Source organism: Macaca mulatta, chromosome 15 (assembly GCF_049350105.2).
Source record: "Macaca mulatta isolate MMU2019108-1 chromosome 15, T2T-MMU8v2.0, whole genome shotgun sequence".
Taxonomy (NCBI): Eukaryota; Metazoa; Chordata; class Mammalia; order Primates; family Cercopithecidae; genus Macaca; species Macaca mulatta.
In genome coordinates, this window is record NC_133420.1 from 49,369,733 (window position 1) to 49,383,297 (window position 13,565).

A 13,565-nucleotide genomic window follows, 5' to 3' on the forward strand; every position below is an offset into this window, starting at 1 on the left:
ACAACCATATTACACCTTCCACTGTTCTCTGTTTAAGGAAAGTTAAACCATTTTACATACGTCTAGGAAATGTCTACTTCCTCAAGTTTAAAAAACTAAATTTTTTGGCTTGAGATCGAATCTAGTCCACATTAGGAACAGAAATATGATTTATAATGTGTTTGTTGCTGTATCCCCAGCAGCTAGAACCATACCCAGCACATAGTAAAATTGCTATTAGTCTGTTCTGTCACTGCTATGAAGAAATATCTGAGATTAGGTAATTTATAAAGAAGAGGTTTAATTGGCTCACGGTTCTGCAGGCTGTACAGGAAGCATAGTGGCTCCTGCTTTGGGGGAGGCCTCAGGAAACATAATCGTGGTGGAAGGTGAGGGGGAAGCAGGCATGTCTTACATGACTGGAGCAGGAGGAAGAGAGGGGAAAGGTGCTACACAGTTTTAAACAACCAGACTCACGATAACTCACTCACTCACTATCATGAGAACAGCACCTAGGGGTGAAATCTGCCCCCCATGATCCAGTCACCTCCTACCAGGTTTTACCTCCAACATTGGGGATTACAATTTGACATGGAATTTTGATGGGGACACAGATCCAAACCCGTATCAGTTGCCCTAAATGTTTGTTAAATGAATGAATGTTCTAGCACTTGGCATAACACGTAGGACATAATTGACTCTCAGTAATGTTTGAATTGAACTGATTGGCAGGGAGCAATGTGTTGTCAAATAGCTTTGTCCATGAGGGATTACATCCCAGGGCAAGATGAATGCTTCTGAGGGCACATAAGCTGCCTCCATACCTCTTAAGATATGTTGTGGTGGTTCGTCTACTTCTCCTTCCTTTATTTCTATGGCTGCTTGTTTTCCTAAATATCTCTGCCTTCCACATTGGCCTCTACCACTATCCCCCTCTTCCCCATTTGTCTGTGCTTCCTTCTACATTTTCAAGTTCATTCACGTTCTTCCCTACTGTGATGTTCACAAACCTACCCTCTGGCCTGCAAGCACCTTGTGAGGTGGAGTGGTAGACTTTTCATATAGATGAGAGACCAGTTTTCCAAGGTCACGTACCTGGCTTCTGGTAGGACCAGAACTAGAAGGTACATCTGCTTTACTCTTAACCTGGAGAGAAGCCAGATGGAGGAAGAGCGCTTGAACGTAACTGCTCTGAACGGGAATGACCTTGAAGCAGGGTCCTTCATCTCAGGATTTTTTCTGTTTATTTTTATTAGAAAGAAGCAAAGTAAAGAATATGCTGAGGTTTAGAAAGTGATTTCTGATTGGGCTTTGGATTCAGTATAAGTTTTGACACATGTTCTGTAGGTATATTTATAGGACCGTATATTAACTATTGATTGAGAGTAACAACTCCAGAACCCTCAAATTCTATTGCTTAAGAAGAGATCCATAAATAAGACACAGACTTGGAAAGATTTTTAGTATCACGTTTTAAGATACTGAGCCTTAGCTAGAAAATTCAGTTAGATAGGGCATATCATTTCCCTAATATTTGAGTTTGTGAGTATTTAACTTGTTTTGTTGGAAATTGTTGAGGAGGAGGAGCTACGGCTTCGATTCTTTTGCTTTGTTAGTGTTTTGCTGATGATGTTAAGTTGCTTTTCTTTTACTCTTTTTTCAGCGTTAGCAGCAATCCTTGGAGCAGTGCCATTCTTGGGGACATACTGGGCAGCAGTACCTGCAGTTCTCGACCTGTGGCTGACACAAGGGTTAGGATGCAAGGCCATTTTACTGTTGATTTTTCATCTCTTGCCAACATACTTTGTAGATACTGCAATCTACTCTGACATATCAGGGTAAGTAAGCCACAGAATTTCTTAAGTTATTAGTGAATCCTCCAGGCATTTCTGTTGTTTTTTTTTTAAAGGAGGATTTTTTCCTCTCGGGTATACAAAAGAACTGGTAGTAGGAGTTTTCAGTGAAATAGCCTTTTGTGTTCCCACTGATATAATGAAATTTTCATTTAAAATAATATTGTTTACAAGGCATGATATTTTGGGGTGTTTTTTTTTTTTTGGTGGTTGTTGCCTGAAAGTTCCAGAGCAACTTTTTTTTTTTTGAGACAGTATCTCACCCAGACAGCTGGAATGCAGGGTGCAGTCATGGCTCATTGCAGCCTTGAACCTTGAACTCCTAGGCTCAAGCAATCCTCCTGCCTTGAACTCCCCAAGGCACTAGGATTATGGGAATGAACCATCATGCCCTGCCAATATTTTATTATTACATATGTATTATTTATCATTAATATATGATGTCCTGGGTTAAAACCAAATTGTGAATAATTTTGTCTTGATTTAGTGACATTTAACCTAGAAAAGAATTATGACCTGATGTACATCAAATATTTTAAGTACAGTGAACCGTTAATGATTATATTTATCTCTTCTTTGGTTTTGGAGAAAATGATGTTAGATTATATGTCTGAGGATTTCCATGTGAAACCAAATCTCAGCAAGTTAATTTCTGGCAAGCAGAACTCTCTAAAGGTATAATTGGAATCGTTCTGTGATAAATACAGATTAACTCTAAGTCAGAATCAACACTTTAGCCATATAATACAATAAATAAATGTCTGTTTTCATAGGTTTTGGTATCTCTTTTAGAAATTGCACTAAATAAATCAAGCCAGTTCTCAGTCATATTAAAACTTGAGAGAGAAAATTAAAAGGCTGAACGTCATAGTGTGGTTAACTAGTGTGTCACAGTTGACATTTGAGTAGGACTAAGTATGATTTATACTTAAGTGCTTTTATTTCTTTAAACTTTGCTGTACATTTTATATTAAGGTTTACAGCTGGAATTAAAGAAATACTGTCTTTTTTTTTTTTTTTTTTTTTTTTTTTTTTTAGGCAAAGCCTCCCTCTGTCACCCAGGCTGGAGTGCAGTGGCGCAGTCTCACCTCACTGCATCCTCTGCCTCCCAGGTTCAAGCCATTCTCCTGCCTCAGCCTCCTGAGTAGCTGGGATTACAGGCGTGCACCACCACACCTGGCTAATTTTTGTATTTTTAGTAGAGATGGGGTTTCACCATGTTGGTCAGGCTGATCTTGAACTCCTGACCTCAGGTGATCTGCCTGCCTTGGCCTCCCAAAGTGCTGGGATTACAGGCGTGAGCCACGATGCCCGGCCTAAAATACTGTCTTTAAACGTTGTCATTGGGAAATGAAAGGTTTGGCATAAATTGTTTTAGTTTTTAGTAGGTTAAGCTTTTATTAATAAACTCCCACACGTTTTTTTTTTTTTTAAAGCTTTAAGGCTGGGCATAGTGGTTCAAGCCTGTAATCCTATCACTTTGAGAGGCCGAGGTGGATGGATCACTTGAGCCCAGGAGCTCAAGACCAGCCTGGGAAACATGGTGAAACCCCTTCTGCACAAAAATAAAAAGATTAGTTTGGTGTGGTGGCACATGCCTGTAGTCCCAGCTATTCAGGAGGCTGAGGTGGGAAGGTCATTTGAGCCTGGGAGGTCGAGACTGCATTAAGCCGTGATTGCAGCACTGCACTCCAGCCTGGGTGACGGAACGGGGAAAAAAGCTTTAAGCATTTTTGATAGTTTTCCTTGAATGTGTTGTTTAGGGAAGAAGTTTACTTAGCAAACATTGAATACTGCCCTAAATCATTTTTTTGGAATGAGAAAGACAAACACATTATGAATATAATACATTGGTTTCCTGAAGACTGGTTCTCCACAAGTCTTACTTTGATTTAACTGTAATATAGAACATCCTTCCAGGATATTTAGTTATTTGCCCTTCACTGAATTGTTCTTCTCATCTATGTTTAAAACTAGAAACAAACAGAATGTGACTTATTTCCCAGTCCTTCTGATGTCAGTGGTCCTTTCTTGTCATTGTCAATGTGCTGTGCTACTGTGTTCTATTTTATTTCATTCCACTTCTGTAAGTGATACTGTAATAAGCTGGAGGGCATTTGTGATTCTCCTGTGAAATAGAAATCTTGGGCTTTGTGACAGATACTTTCCTCAGGAGGCCTTTTATCATTACCTGTGTTAAAAACTGTATTTTAGGAGGTTGCCAAAAGTCTGACCTTTGAGTAACAGGGATGCTATCGTCGTTGTTGTTGTCGTATAAAAGCATAATTAACTGAATTATATGCTCACTTAATTATCCTTGATGGAGGAAAACTTAACAGGTGACTCCTAACCAGTCCTAAGCCAACATTAACCCATCATAGGCAGGCACCTGAAATGGGTATAAAATATCTATTAACATTGCTGACTTTATTATTTCATTCCTGGAGCTATAAAAAGAGGCAGATGTCACCCATAGGAAAAAGAAAATCTTGCATCTCAATGTTATTGCAGTCAGTGTTCATTGTATGCATCGAGGTGATCTAAAGAAAGATCTAAAGAAAGCTGATAATATGCCAAAAAGCATAGTGTATTAAAGAATGAACATTGTATTAGAAATGTATTTCAGATTTACTCCAGTTTTTGTGTGTTAAAGGTCATGCTCTTTATTCCAGAGGTGGCCATCCTTACCTGACAGGCTTGGCAGTGGCCGGTGGAGCATACTACCTAGGCCTGGAAGGAGCAATCATCGGGCCTATTCTTCTCTGCATACTTGTGGTTGCTTCCAATATCTATAGTGCCATGCTAGTGAGTCCCACGAATTCAGTGCCCACGCCAAACCAGACCCCATGGCCTGCTCAGACTCAGCGGTGAGTTAAAGCAGAATAATCGTAAGCTGTGTTTATACATTGAGCTGTCCTGTCTCTGTATTTGATAAGTAGCTTCATCCAGACTTGTCAGGATAAAGGTATTTGAGTACCAATGCTGTGATAAAGGTTGCAGAAGACACTAAGTGAATACAAATCGTTGGCAGAGTTTTGGGTTTCACATACCAAGAAAATTTAAAACCTATATTGGGGCAGGGAGCAGTGGCTCACACCTGTAATCCTAGCACTTTGGGAGGCCAAGGTGGGTGGATCACCTGAGGTCAGGAGTTCGAGACCAGCCTGGCCAACATGGCGAAACCCCATCTCTACTAAAAATACAAAAATTAGCCGGGTGTGTTGGCGCATGCCTGTGATCCCAGCTGCTCGGGAGGCTGAGGCAGAAGAATTGCTTGATCCTAGGAGGCGGAGGCTGCAGTGAGCCCAGGTTGTGCCACTGGACTCCAGCCTGGGCAACAGAATGAGAGTCTGTAGACTCAAAGAAAAAAAAAACCTATATTGTTTGAGAATTGTTAATGTCATGAAAAGCCAAAAATAAAGTTAAAAAATTTAATACCATGTGGAACATGGTATACCAGATTGAAAGAGACTCAAGAAATAGGACAACCAGGCCAGATGCAGTGGCTCACACCGCTAATCCCAGCATTTTGGGAGGCTGAGGTGGGCAAATAACCTGAGGTCAGGAGTTTGAGAGCAGCCTGGCCAACATGGTAAAACCCCATCTCTACTAAAAATACCCAAAAAATTAGCCAGATGTGGTGGCAGGCACCCGTAATCCCAGCTACTCGGGAGGCTGAGGCAGGAGAATCGCTTGAACCTGGGAGGCGGAGGTTGCAGTGAGCCGAGATCATGCCATTGGATTCCAGCCTGGGCAACAGAGTGAGACTCTGTCTCAAAGGAAAAGAAAAAAAAAGGAAAAGAAATAGGACAACCAAATGCATGGCATGAGTCTGGGATAGATTTCTGGATTGGGGATGGGAGGAATCTATAAAGAATATTTCTGAAACAATTGGGGAAATTTGAACGTGGACCATATGTTAAATAATATATCAATGTTAAATTTGGTTTAACCAGTTTAATAATGATACTTCGATAACCAGTGATACAATGATAGCCAGTCATAACCAGTGACACTTTTGTTCTGTAGAAGAATGTCCTTTAAAGATGACCGGTCATGATGTCTGCCACTTATTTGCAAGCAGTTCAGCCAAAACAGAGGGAGAGAGGAAGTGGCTGTAGCAAAATATTAACAACTGGTGAATCTAGATGAAGGACATATGGTTGTTAATTGTACCAGCATTTCAATTTTGTGTAGGTTTATACATTTTTAAAATACAAAGTTGGGAAAAAATTATTTGGGACGCCAATATAGAGTTGCAACGTGTTATTTTGTAAGTACAAATATGAAAATAACAATTGCTGTTATCTGCTGTCACCAGCATTTCATAAAATAAATTATAATGTTTGAAAGATTTTCCCAATTGTCTTATAATTTTCTTAAATTTCTTTAGGTATAATTTATATATGATGAGGATGTACATCTAAGTAGCCACATATACCTCTAAATAGACAGGTTGATTTTTCCATATACTCACACCCATGTAACCACTACCCATATCAAGATATAGAATATTTTTGTTATTCTAGGAGGCTTCTCCCTGCCTCCTCTCAGACCCCACTGCCTGCTGATATTCTAACTGTAGTCACTTTTCATTAGTTTTGCCTGTTTCTGAACTTCATGTAAAAGAAATCATATGGTAGGTACATACTCATATAGTCAGCCCTCTTTGCTCAACAGTGTGTCTCTGTGTGATTCATCCATGTTGTTGGATGTTTTACTCTGTTCATGGGTCATTCTTTCATTGTTGTCTAATCTTCCATTACATGAATATATTGCAGTCACATTTAATCATTGTAGGACTAATAGATATTTGGGTAGTTTGCAGTTTATGTCTGTTATAATTCAAGTTGCTATACTTTCTTTTTAAAAAAAAAATTCTTATTTTGCCGTGAACGTTTTTGTACATGTCTTTTGGTGGACATGCGCATAGTACTTACTGTAGTTGGACATATACCTAAAAGTGGAATGTCTGGTTATACATCTGGTTTTAAGTTTAGGTGGATACTTAAAAACAGTTTTCTGTGTCGTGTGCCAGAAATTACATTTTAACAACAAAAAAGTAAGAAGGACAGTCTCAGAATAAAAAGTAAAAGATTTTTAACTTTCCATAAACTATATGCATTTACCTTGTTATCTGCAATTGGAAAACACTAGTTTTCCTGCCACTGGATATTCTTGTATAATCAAGGAGTCATTGACAAGTTGTTTCTGACAATGCATTTAATGAAAATATTTTATGCTTTTATGTAAAATTCTTTAACAACATATGATTCTGTTTAATTTTGTTTTCAGTGTTATATTTTGTGAAAAGAGACATGGTCCTTTAACTCGGGACAAATGCAGTACAGTCTCTGAGTTAGAGCCGGTTAGGGGGCCATTTTAGCCAATGCATGATCCTTACTTGATGACAGGGGAAAATCAGTTTTTCCAAAAGAATAAAAGGAGAGATGCCTCGGTGATTTTGACAAGGGCCTTCCCAATTTGGTAGTGGTGACACTATGATATCCTTTTCTGCCTTTGCCTCTTAAAGACAAGTGCTCAGGTACCTGAGATGCCAGTGTGCTCAAAAGCAACAGAATGCACTTGCTAACTTGAGGCTGTGTTCCATGGGCTTGCCAAACACAAAGAAAAAAGAGAATTGATCAATATTTTGCTGTTATTTTGAGTAAAACTTAATGATTTCAAGTTACTAAAGCAAGAGTTAGTTTTTAAGGCGAAACAAAAGCAACTTAAATGAATTCTTTTAGAGGTAATAAACCTTTTTAACCCTCTCTCTTTCTAAAAGTACAAAATGCTTATGTGGTATGGCGGAGTAGAAAAAGATAATGTGAGGACCCATGTATATAGCCTTTGTCTTTCAAAGTTACTCATGCACGTAGTTTAAAGAGTCAAATTTCTACAAAACTCAGTGAAAAATAAGGGCTTTGCCTTCTCCCTCTTCCTTTTTCTAAGAGGAACCACTTTTTGACCCTAATTATTTTGGTATTTACCTCCATATCTTGAAATGACATGCTTATTTCTGATTTGGTCATGTATAGGCATCATCTAATAACTTCCCACTTGGAAGGTTAGAAGTTAGCTTTCACTACCCATTCCCCTGGAACAAACTGTGATACTGGTTAGATCAGTATTCAGGTTTCACATTATTATGACTTTAAATTATATTCATATTTGAGCCTTGTCATATATTCTAATATTTCTTTACCCCTACGACTTTTGCTTTCTCTTGAGTTAGTAAAGATACTGGTTTTTATTTGCTTTGCTTTCCATGTACTTATAACTAATCCCATCTCAAGCTCCGCACCAGGCACTCGCCTCTCCACTTGGTATGTTCAGTTGCACCAGGCATAGTTGGTCTTCTGAACAAGACTCTCCTGAGTATCTTGGTCTGCCCCATTGGAGTGCTGTCCTTTTGGCTTGCTGTTCAGCTATCACCTTGGATATTCCCTCAACTCTCCCTTGCGTTGGAATCCTTATTTCTTATATCCTATATAATTTTCTTTCTTGATTTATTCCTTTTTGGTGGAGCACATCGTCTTGTAGATTTTCAGGAAAATATGCATAGGAGGTAAATTTTGAGGGACGATGCATGTCTGAAAAAGCTTTTCCTAATGTCATACTTAATCCGATAGCTTTCCTATGTAGAGAATTCTATGCTTGACATTTTTTCTTTAACATTTCTTTATTCATTGTTTTCTAGCTTCTAGGATTGTTGTTAAAAGTCAAGCAATTTTTATTCTTGATTCTTGTTAATTTAACTGTTTGAAGACATATAAGATCTTTTTGTTTATCTGTGTTTTTTGTCCTGATGGGCACTTGCTAAGACCTTTAAAAGTGAAAACTTATGTTCTGGTGTTCTGACATTTTTCTTGAGTTGTTTCATTATTTCCTTTTCTTCTTTCAGAAATTTATTTTATTTTGACGTTGACCCTCATGGACTGGGCATTTCACATTTTAAATACTTTCTTTTTTCACTTGTGTCTTTTTGGCTCCATTTTCTGGGTGATTTCTTCAACTTTATCTTGTAGCTTTACTATAGCACTTTCCATTTCTACTTGCACATGTTTTTCAGTCTCCTTTATTGAGGTGTTATTTCCTTAGAATAAAATGTGCCTTTTTAGCCTAGAGGTTTATGTTTTGTATGACATGTAACAAATTACACGTTTAGCAGCTTACTATACATTTACGACACAGCTTCTATGGGTCAGGAGTTCAAGCAAAACTTGGTTGGTTCCTCTGCTTAGGACCTGACAATCTGCAGTCACAGTTGGGGTTTCATCTGTGGATTGGAGTCCTCTTTCAAGCGGTCCTGTTGTTGGCATAATTCATTTCTTTGTAGTTGTGTAACTGAGACTCATGGCTCCTAGAGGCTGCCTCTCTTCATAGGCAGCTGATAATCTGGGTTTTTGCTTCTTTAAGGCCAGCAGGAGAGTATTTTTCTAACTTCAGTCTCTGACCCCTAGACTTTTTAAAAGAAGAGCTCACCTGATTAGACCTAGCCCACCCAGCATAATTTCTCTTTTTTAAGTCAGCTAATGAGGGACATTTATGACATCTATAAAATCCATCCACCTTTGCCATACATGTTGAGCATCCCAAATCCCAAGTTGGAAACTCTACAGAATCAGAAACTTTTTGAATGCCAACATGATACTCAAAGGAAGTGTTTGTTGGAGCATTTTGGATTTTTTTTTTTTTTTTTTTGAGACAGAGTCTCACTCTGTCACCCAGGCTGGAGTGCAGTGGCACGATCTCGGCTCACTGCAACCTCTGCCTCCCAGATTCAAATGATTCTCCTGCCTCAGCTTCCTGAGTAGCGGGGACTTACAGGTGCATGCCACAACGCCTGGCTAATTTTTGTATTTTTAGTAGAAACAGGGTTTCGCCATGTTGGCCAGGCTGGTCTCCAACTCCTGACCTCAGGTGATCTGCCCTCCTCAACCTCCCAAAGTGCTGGGATTACAGGCATGAGCCACTGCACTCGGCCAGCATTTTTGATTTTGGATTCTTGGATTTGGGGTTAGTATAATGTAAATATTCCCAAATGCAAAAAAGATGTGAATCACTTCTGTTCCCAAGCATTTCAGATAAGGGACACTAACCTGTATTAACAGAACCACAATATCGGGTATTGAAGATGTTTGGCTGTTGGCTCATGTTAAGAATGAGATATGGCCGGGCGCAGTGGCTCACGCCTGTAATCCCAGCACTTCGGGAGGCCACAGTGGGTGAGTCACCTGAGGTCAGGAGTTCAAGACCAGCCTGGCCAACATGGTGAAACCCCGTCTCTACTAAAAATACAAAATTAGTCAGGCATGGTGGCATGCACCTGTAGTCCCCACTACTCGGGAAGCTGAGGCAGGAGAATCATTTGAATCTGGGAAGCAGAGGTTGCAGTGAGCCGAGATTGTGCCACTGTACTCCAGCCTGGGTGACAGAGCGAGACTCTGTCCCAAAAAGAAAAGAGACTCAGAAGCTGTGGTGGATTATGATATGTGTTACCATAATATAATGTGGCAGGGCCACTGCTTTGTCCAGCCCTTAATGTCAGTGATTTTGGTCCCCTTTTTGGGCTCGTGTAGTCCTCAAAGAAAGAGCTTCTAATCTGGCTAGAGACTAAAAGCCTGGCTGCCAGCCTCCCGGGAGCCAGGAGGAGGAAAGGGTCTGGACAGCCTTCAAGATGTAAACATCCACTTAATCTCCCAGTGTTGGGATGGATGCCCACTCTCATTTCTGCCTGTTGTGCACTAGTTCAGAGACTTTTTTTTTTTTTTTTTTTTTAACCTCCGGAGGGGAAAAACCTCTAGTTTTCTGCCAAGGAGGGGAGAGGGTGGAGTCAGCTGCTTGGCTGGGTGGGAGGTGGGGTGAGGCTATCAGAGGGTGTTGTCTTACTGCTCTTTAAGGAAACTGTAGAGCAGTCCTGTGTTTTCCCCCACCTCCGACTCTACTTCCAGAGTTACTTGATGTCACCAGTTCCTAAGCCTGGGGGATTTCTCCGAATAAATCAAAATGTTTCCTGGCCTTTCTCACTACTGGTTTAAGATTCAGCTTTTTAGGGTCTTGTGTTAGTCTGTTTTTCATTGCTATAAAGGAATTCCTGAGGCTAGAAAATTTATGTAAAGAAAATAAGTTTATTTTGGCTCATGGCTCTTCAGACTGTACAAGAAGTATACTGCCAGCACCTGCTTCTGGTGAGGCCCCAGGAAACTTCCAGTCATGGTGGAAGGCAAAGGGGAAGCAGGTGTGTCACACGGAGAGAGAGGAAGCAAGAGAGATGACAGGCTGTTCTAAACAAACTGCTTTTACCTGAAGGAATAGAGCAAAAACTCATTTATCATTATTGGGGGGAGGGCACCAAGCCATTAATGAGGGATCTGCTCCCATGGCGCAGACACCTCCCACTAGGCCTCACCTTCAACATTAGGGATCACATTTTAACATGAGATTTGCATGGGACAGACAGCCAAACTCTATCACATATGCCAGATCATAGCAGTCCCACCCGCTTTCCACCTTCTTAGTATTTGTTGCTTTTGCCTCTTAGTTCTTTTTTGTTTTCTTTCATGGCCTTTGCTGTCCATGGTGCAGCCACACTGGCTTTCCATCAGGCCTCAGATACACTAGGTGCCATTGAAACTCTGGGCCTTTGTGCTTGCTGGTTTCTCTATGTGGATAATCCTTCATCTGGATAATCCCCCCATCTTTCCTTCTTAAGGAACTCCTAACTATTCAGATCTCAGTTCGAATGTCAGTTCATCAGAGAAGCGTTTCCTACCCCCAAGATTAGGTTATGGCCTCCTTGCCAGTTTAATGTGTTTATAGTTTGTACCTTGTACTTATTTTTTTTGGAGTACAGTTTTCATTTATATACTTGATTATTTTTCTCTCTCCCCCATCCCAACTTGACTATAGTTGCTGTTACTGCCAGGGCCAAGTCTGTTTTAATTACTGATGTCAACCTCTGTCAACAGTATTTTGTACTCAGAATGCTCAATTCCTAGTGGAAGAAATGAATGGGCTGTGAGGGAATAGTAGCTACAGAAGCACCAGCTCTGAAAGGGCTTGGCTTTTTCTAGGAATTTGTATATTGTTACAGTGTGACAATACAGGATAGACGGTTGCATTTTATTAAACAGACATACCTCTTAATTCCATACCGCAAAAAAACTTGTTGGACTACTATCTTCACACAGATGAATGCCCATTCTCCTAAGGAAAGATTGTAGGAAGGAAGACCTTCTCTGCTGCTCACTGTTGATAGTGAGAATGTAGTGGATACAGCACAGTTTTGGGCTGCCAACTATTTTGGCCTCTACTGAATAATCAGAACCTTTCACTTCCTTTGTTCTCTATTAATAGTGGGCTTGTTTAGGGAGATGGGATGGTAGGGAAAGGCAAAAACATCCCTGTAATCATGCGTACTTTCTTGATTTTTGGACAGGATAATCAGACTTGCTTTGATAGACTTCTTTCACTTCTACTAAAAATTGAGCAGCAGTCTGTGAATATTAAAGCCCAGAAAATCCTGTAAGGAGTATATCCCAGGAAGTCTTTGGGGGATGCTATTCTCCATATTATAGTTTTCCTTTGCCCTCTGTTACACCTTGACAGTGTTGAAGGTGACAACTGGAATGTGGTCCTTTAGGAACTCAGCTTTATGTTTCTCTAGGGAAGATTTAGTAACTTGTGGCTGTTTTTGTACTCGCTTTCTTAATCTGAGGTTTATATCTTTCATAACTAAATACCCAAAGTATAATAAAAAATGAGTATCTGCTGGGCATAATGGCTTATGCCTGTAATCCCAGCACTTTGGTAGCCCAAGGCAGGCGATCGTTTGAGTCCAGGAGTTCAAGACCAGCCTGAGCAACGTGGTGAAACCCCATCTCTGGGTCTCTGTAAAGTGAGGCATAAAGATACGCGCCATAAACCATCCCCACTTCTGCATATCTTTACGCTAACCCTAAGAATTTCAGTTGGGGTGCACTTGCTGTCTGTCATTCCACTTTAGAAGATTGAGAAAAGAGAGTAAACTGGGGTTAGAAAGGGAATACATTTGATTTACTTTCTGTTACTTGAAAATTTCCTGAATCTGTTCATCCTCTTTACTCCCAGCGGTGTGACCCACTGCCAGGATTGCTTCAGCAGCCTCTTTACTGGTGCCTGCCTCGAGTTTGGCCCCCCTCTAGTCTGTTCTTCATAGCACCCTCTCTCTGATGTTTCTGAAACATAAATATTCTACTCTGCTGCTGCTTAAAATTCCCACAGTGGCTTCCCGTGGCCTTCAAGATAAAGCTGACATATTAATTTGTCCTGTCAGACTTCTCTTCTCATGCCTTTTTTCTGTCCACTTCTCCAGATTCATCTCTGTGCTGTGTGCCTTGCATTTCATTTTTCAACCTTATTAAACTTGTTTTAGTTACCAGAAGGCAGTGTCATCTTTGCAGTGTTGTCCCCTCTGTAAAGAATACCACTTCCCTCCCAGCCAAGTCCAATATCATGGTCATACAAAGTACCCTTTTTGTGAGAAATATTACTGAAACTGAACTAGGTAAGAAGTCCTTGTTGTGTCCCTGTGGTATCTTATACTTCTGTTGAAACTTAATACATGTTTTATAGATGTGTGTTTAATTCATTGTTTTTTCCCATCAGTTGGTAAACTTTTTGAAAGTGGGAGCTATATCTAACTTGACCACTGTTTTGCTATTCGTAACGTGGTGTTTGGTGCATAGA

At 40.2% G+C, this 13,565-nt stretch overlaps 1 protein-coding gene across 4 annotated transcripts in view; it reads left to right on the forward strand.

Annotated features, from left to right (window-relative positions):
- TMEM245 (transmembrane protein 245) overlaps positions 1-13,565 on the forward strand; it is a 106,096-nt gene that overhangs the window by 82,665 nt on the left and 9,866 nt on the right. For all 4 annotated transcript variants that reach the window (XM_015117134.3, XM_077968369.1, XM_077968370.1 and 1 more), the window contains 2 exons: positions 1,643-1,817; positions 4,505-4,699. In XM_015117134.3, coding sequence (XP_014972620.1) covers positions 1,643-1,817; positions 4,505-4,699 — 370 coding nt within the window. The remainder of the gene's footprint in view (positions 1-1,642; positions 1,818-4,504; positions 4,700-13,565) is intronic.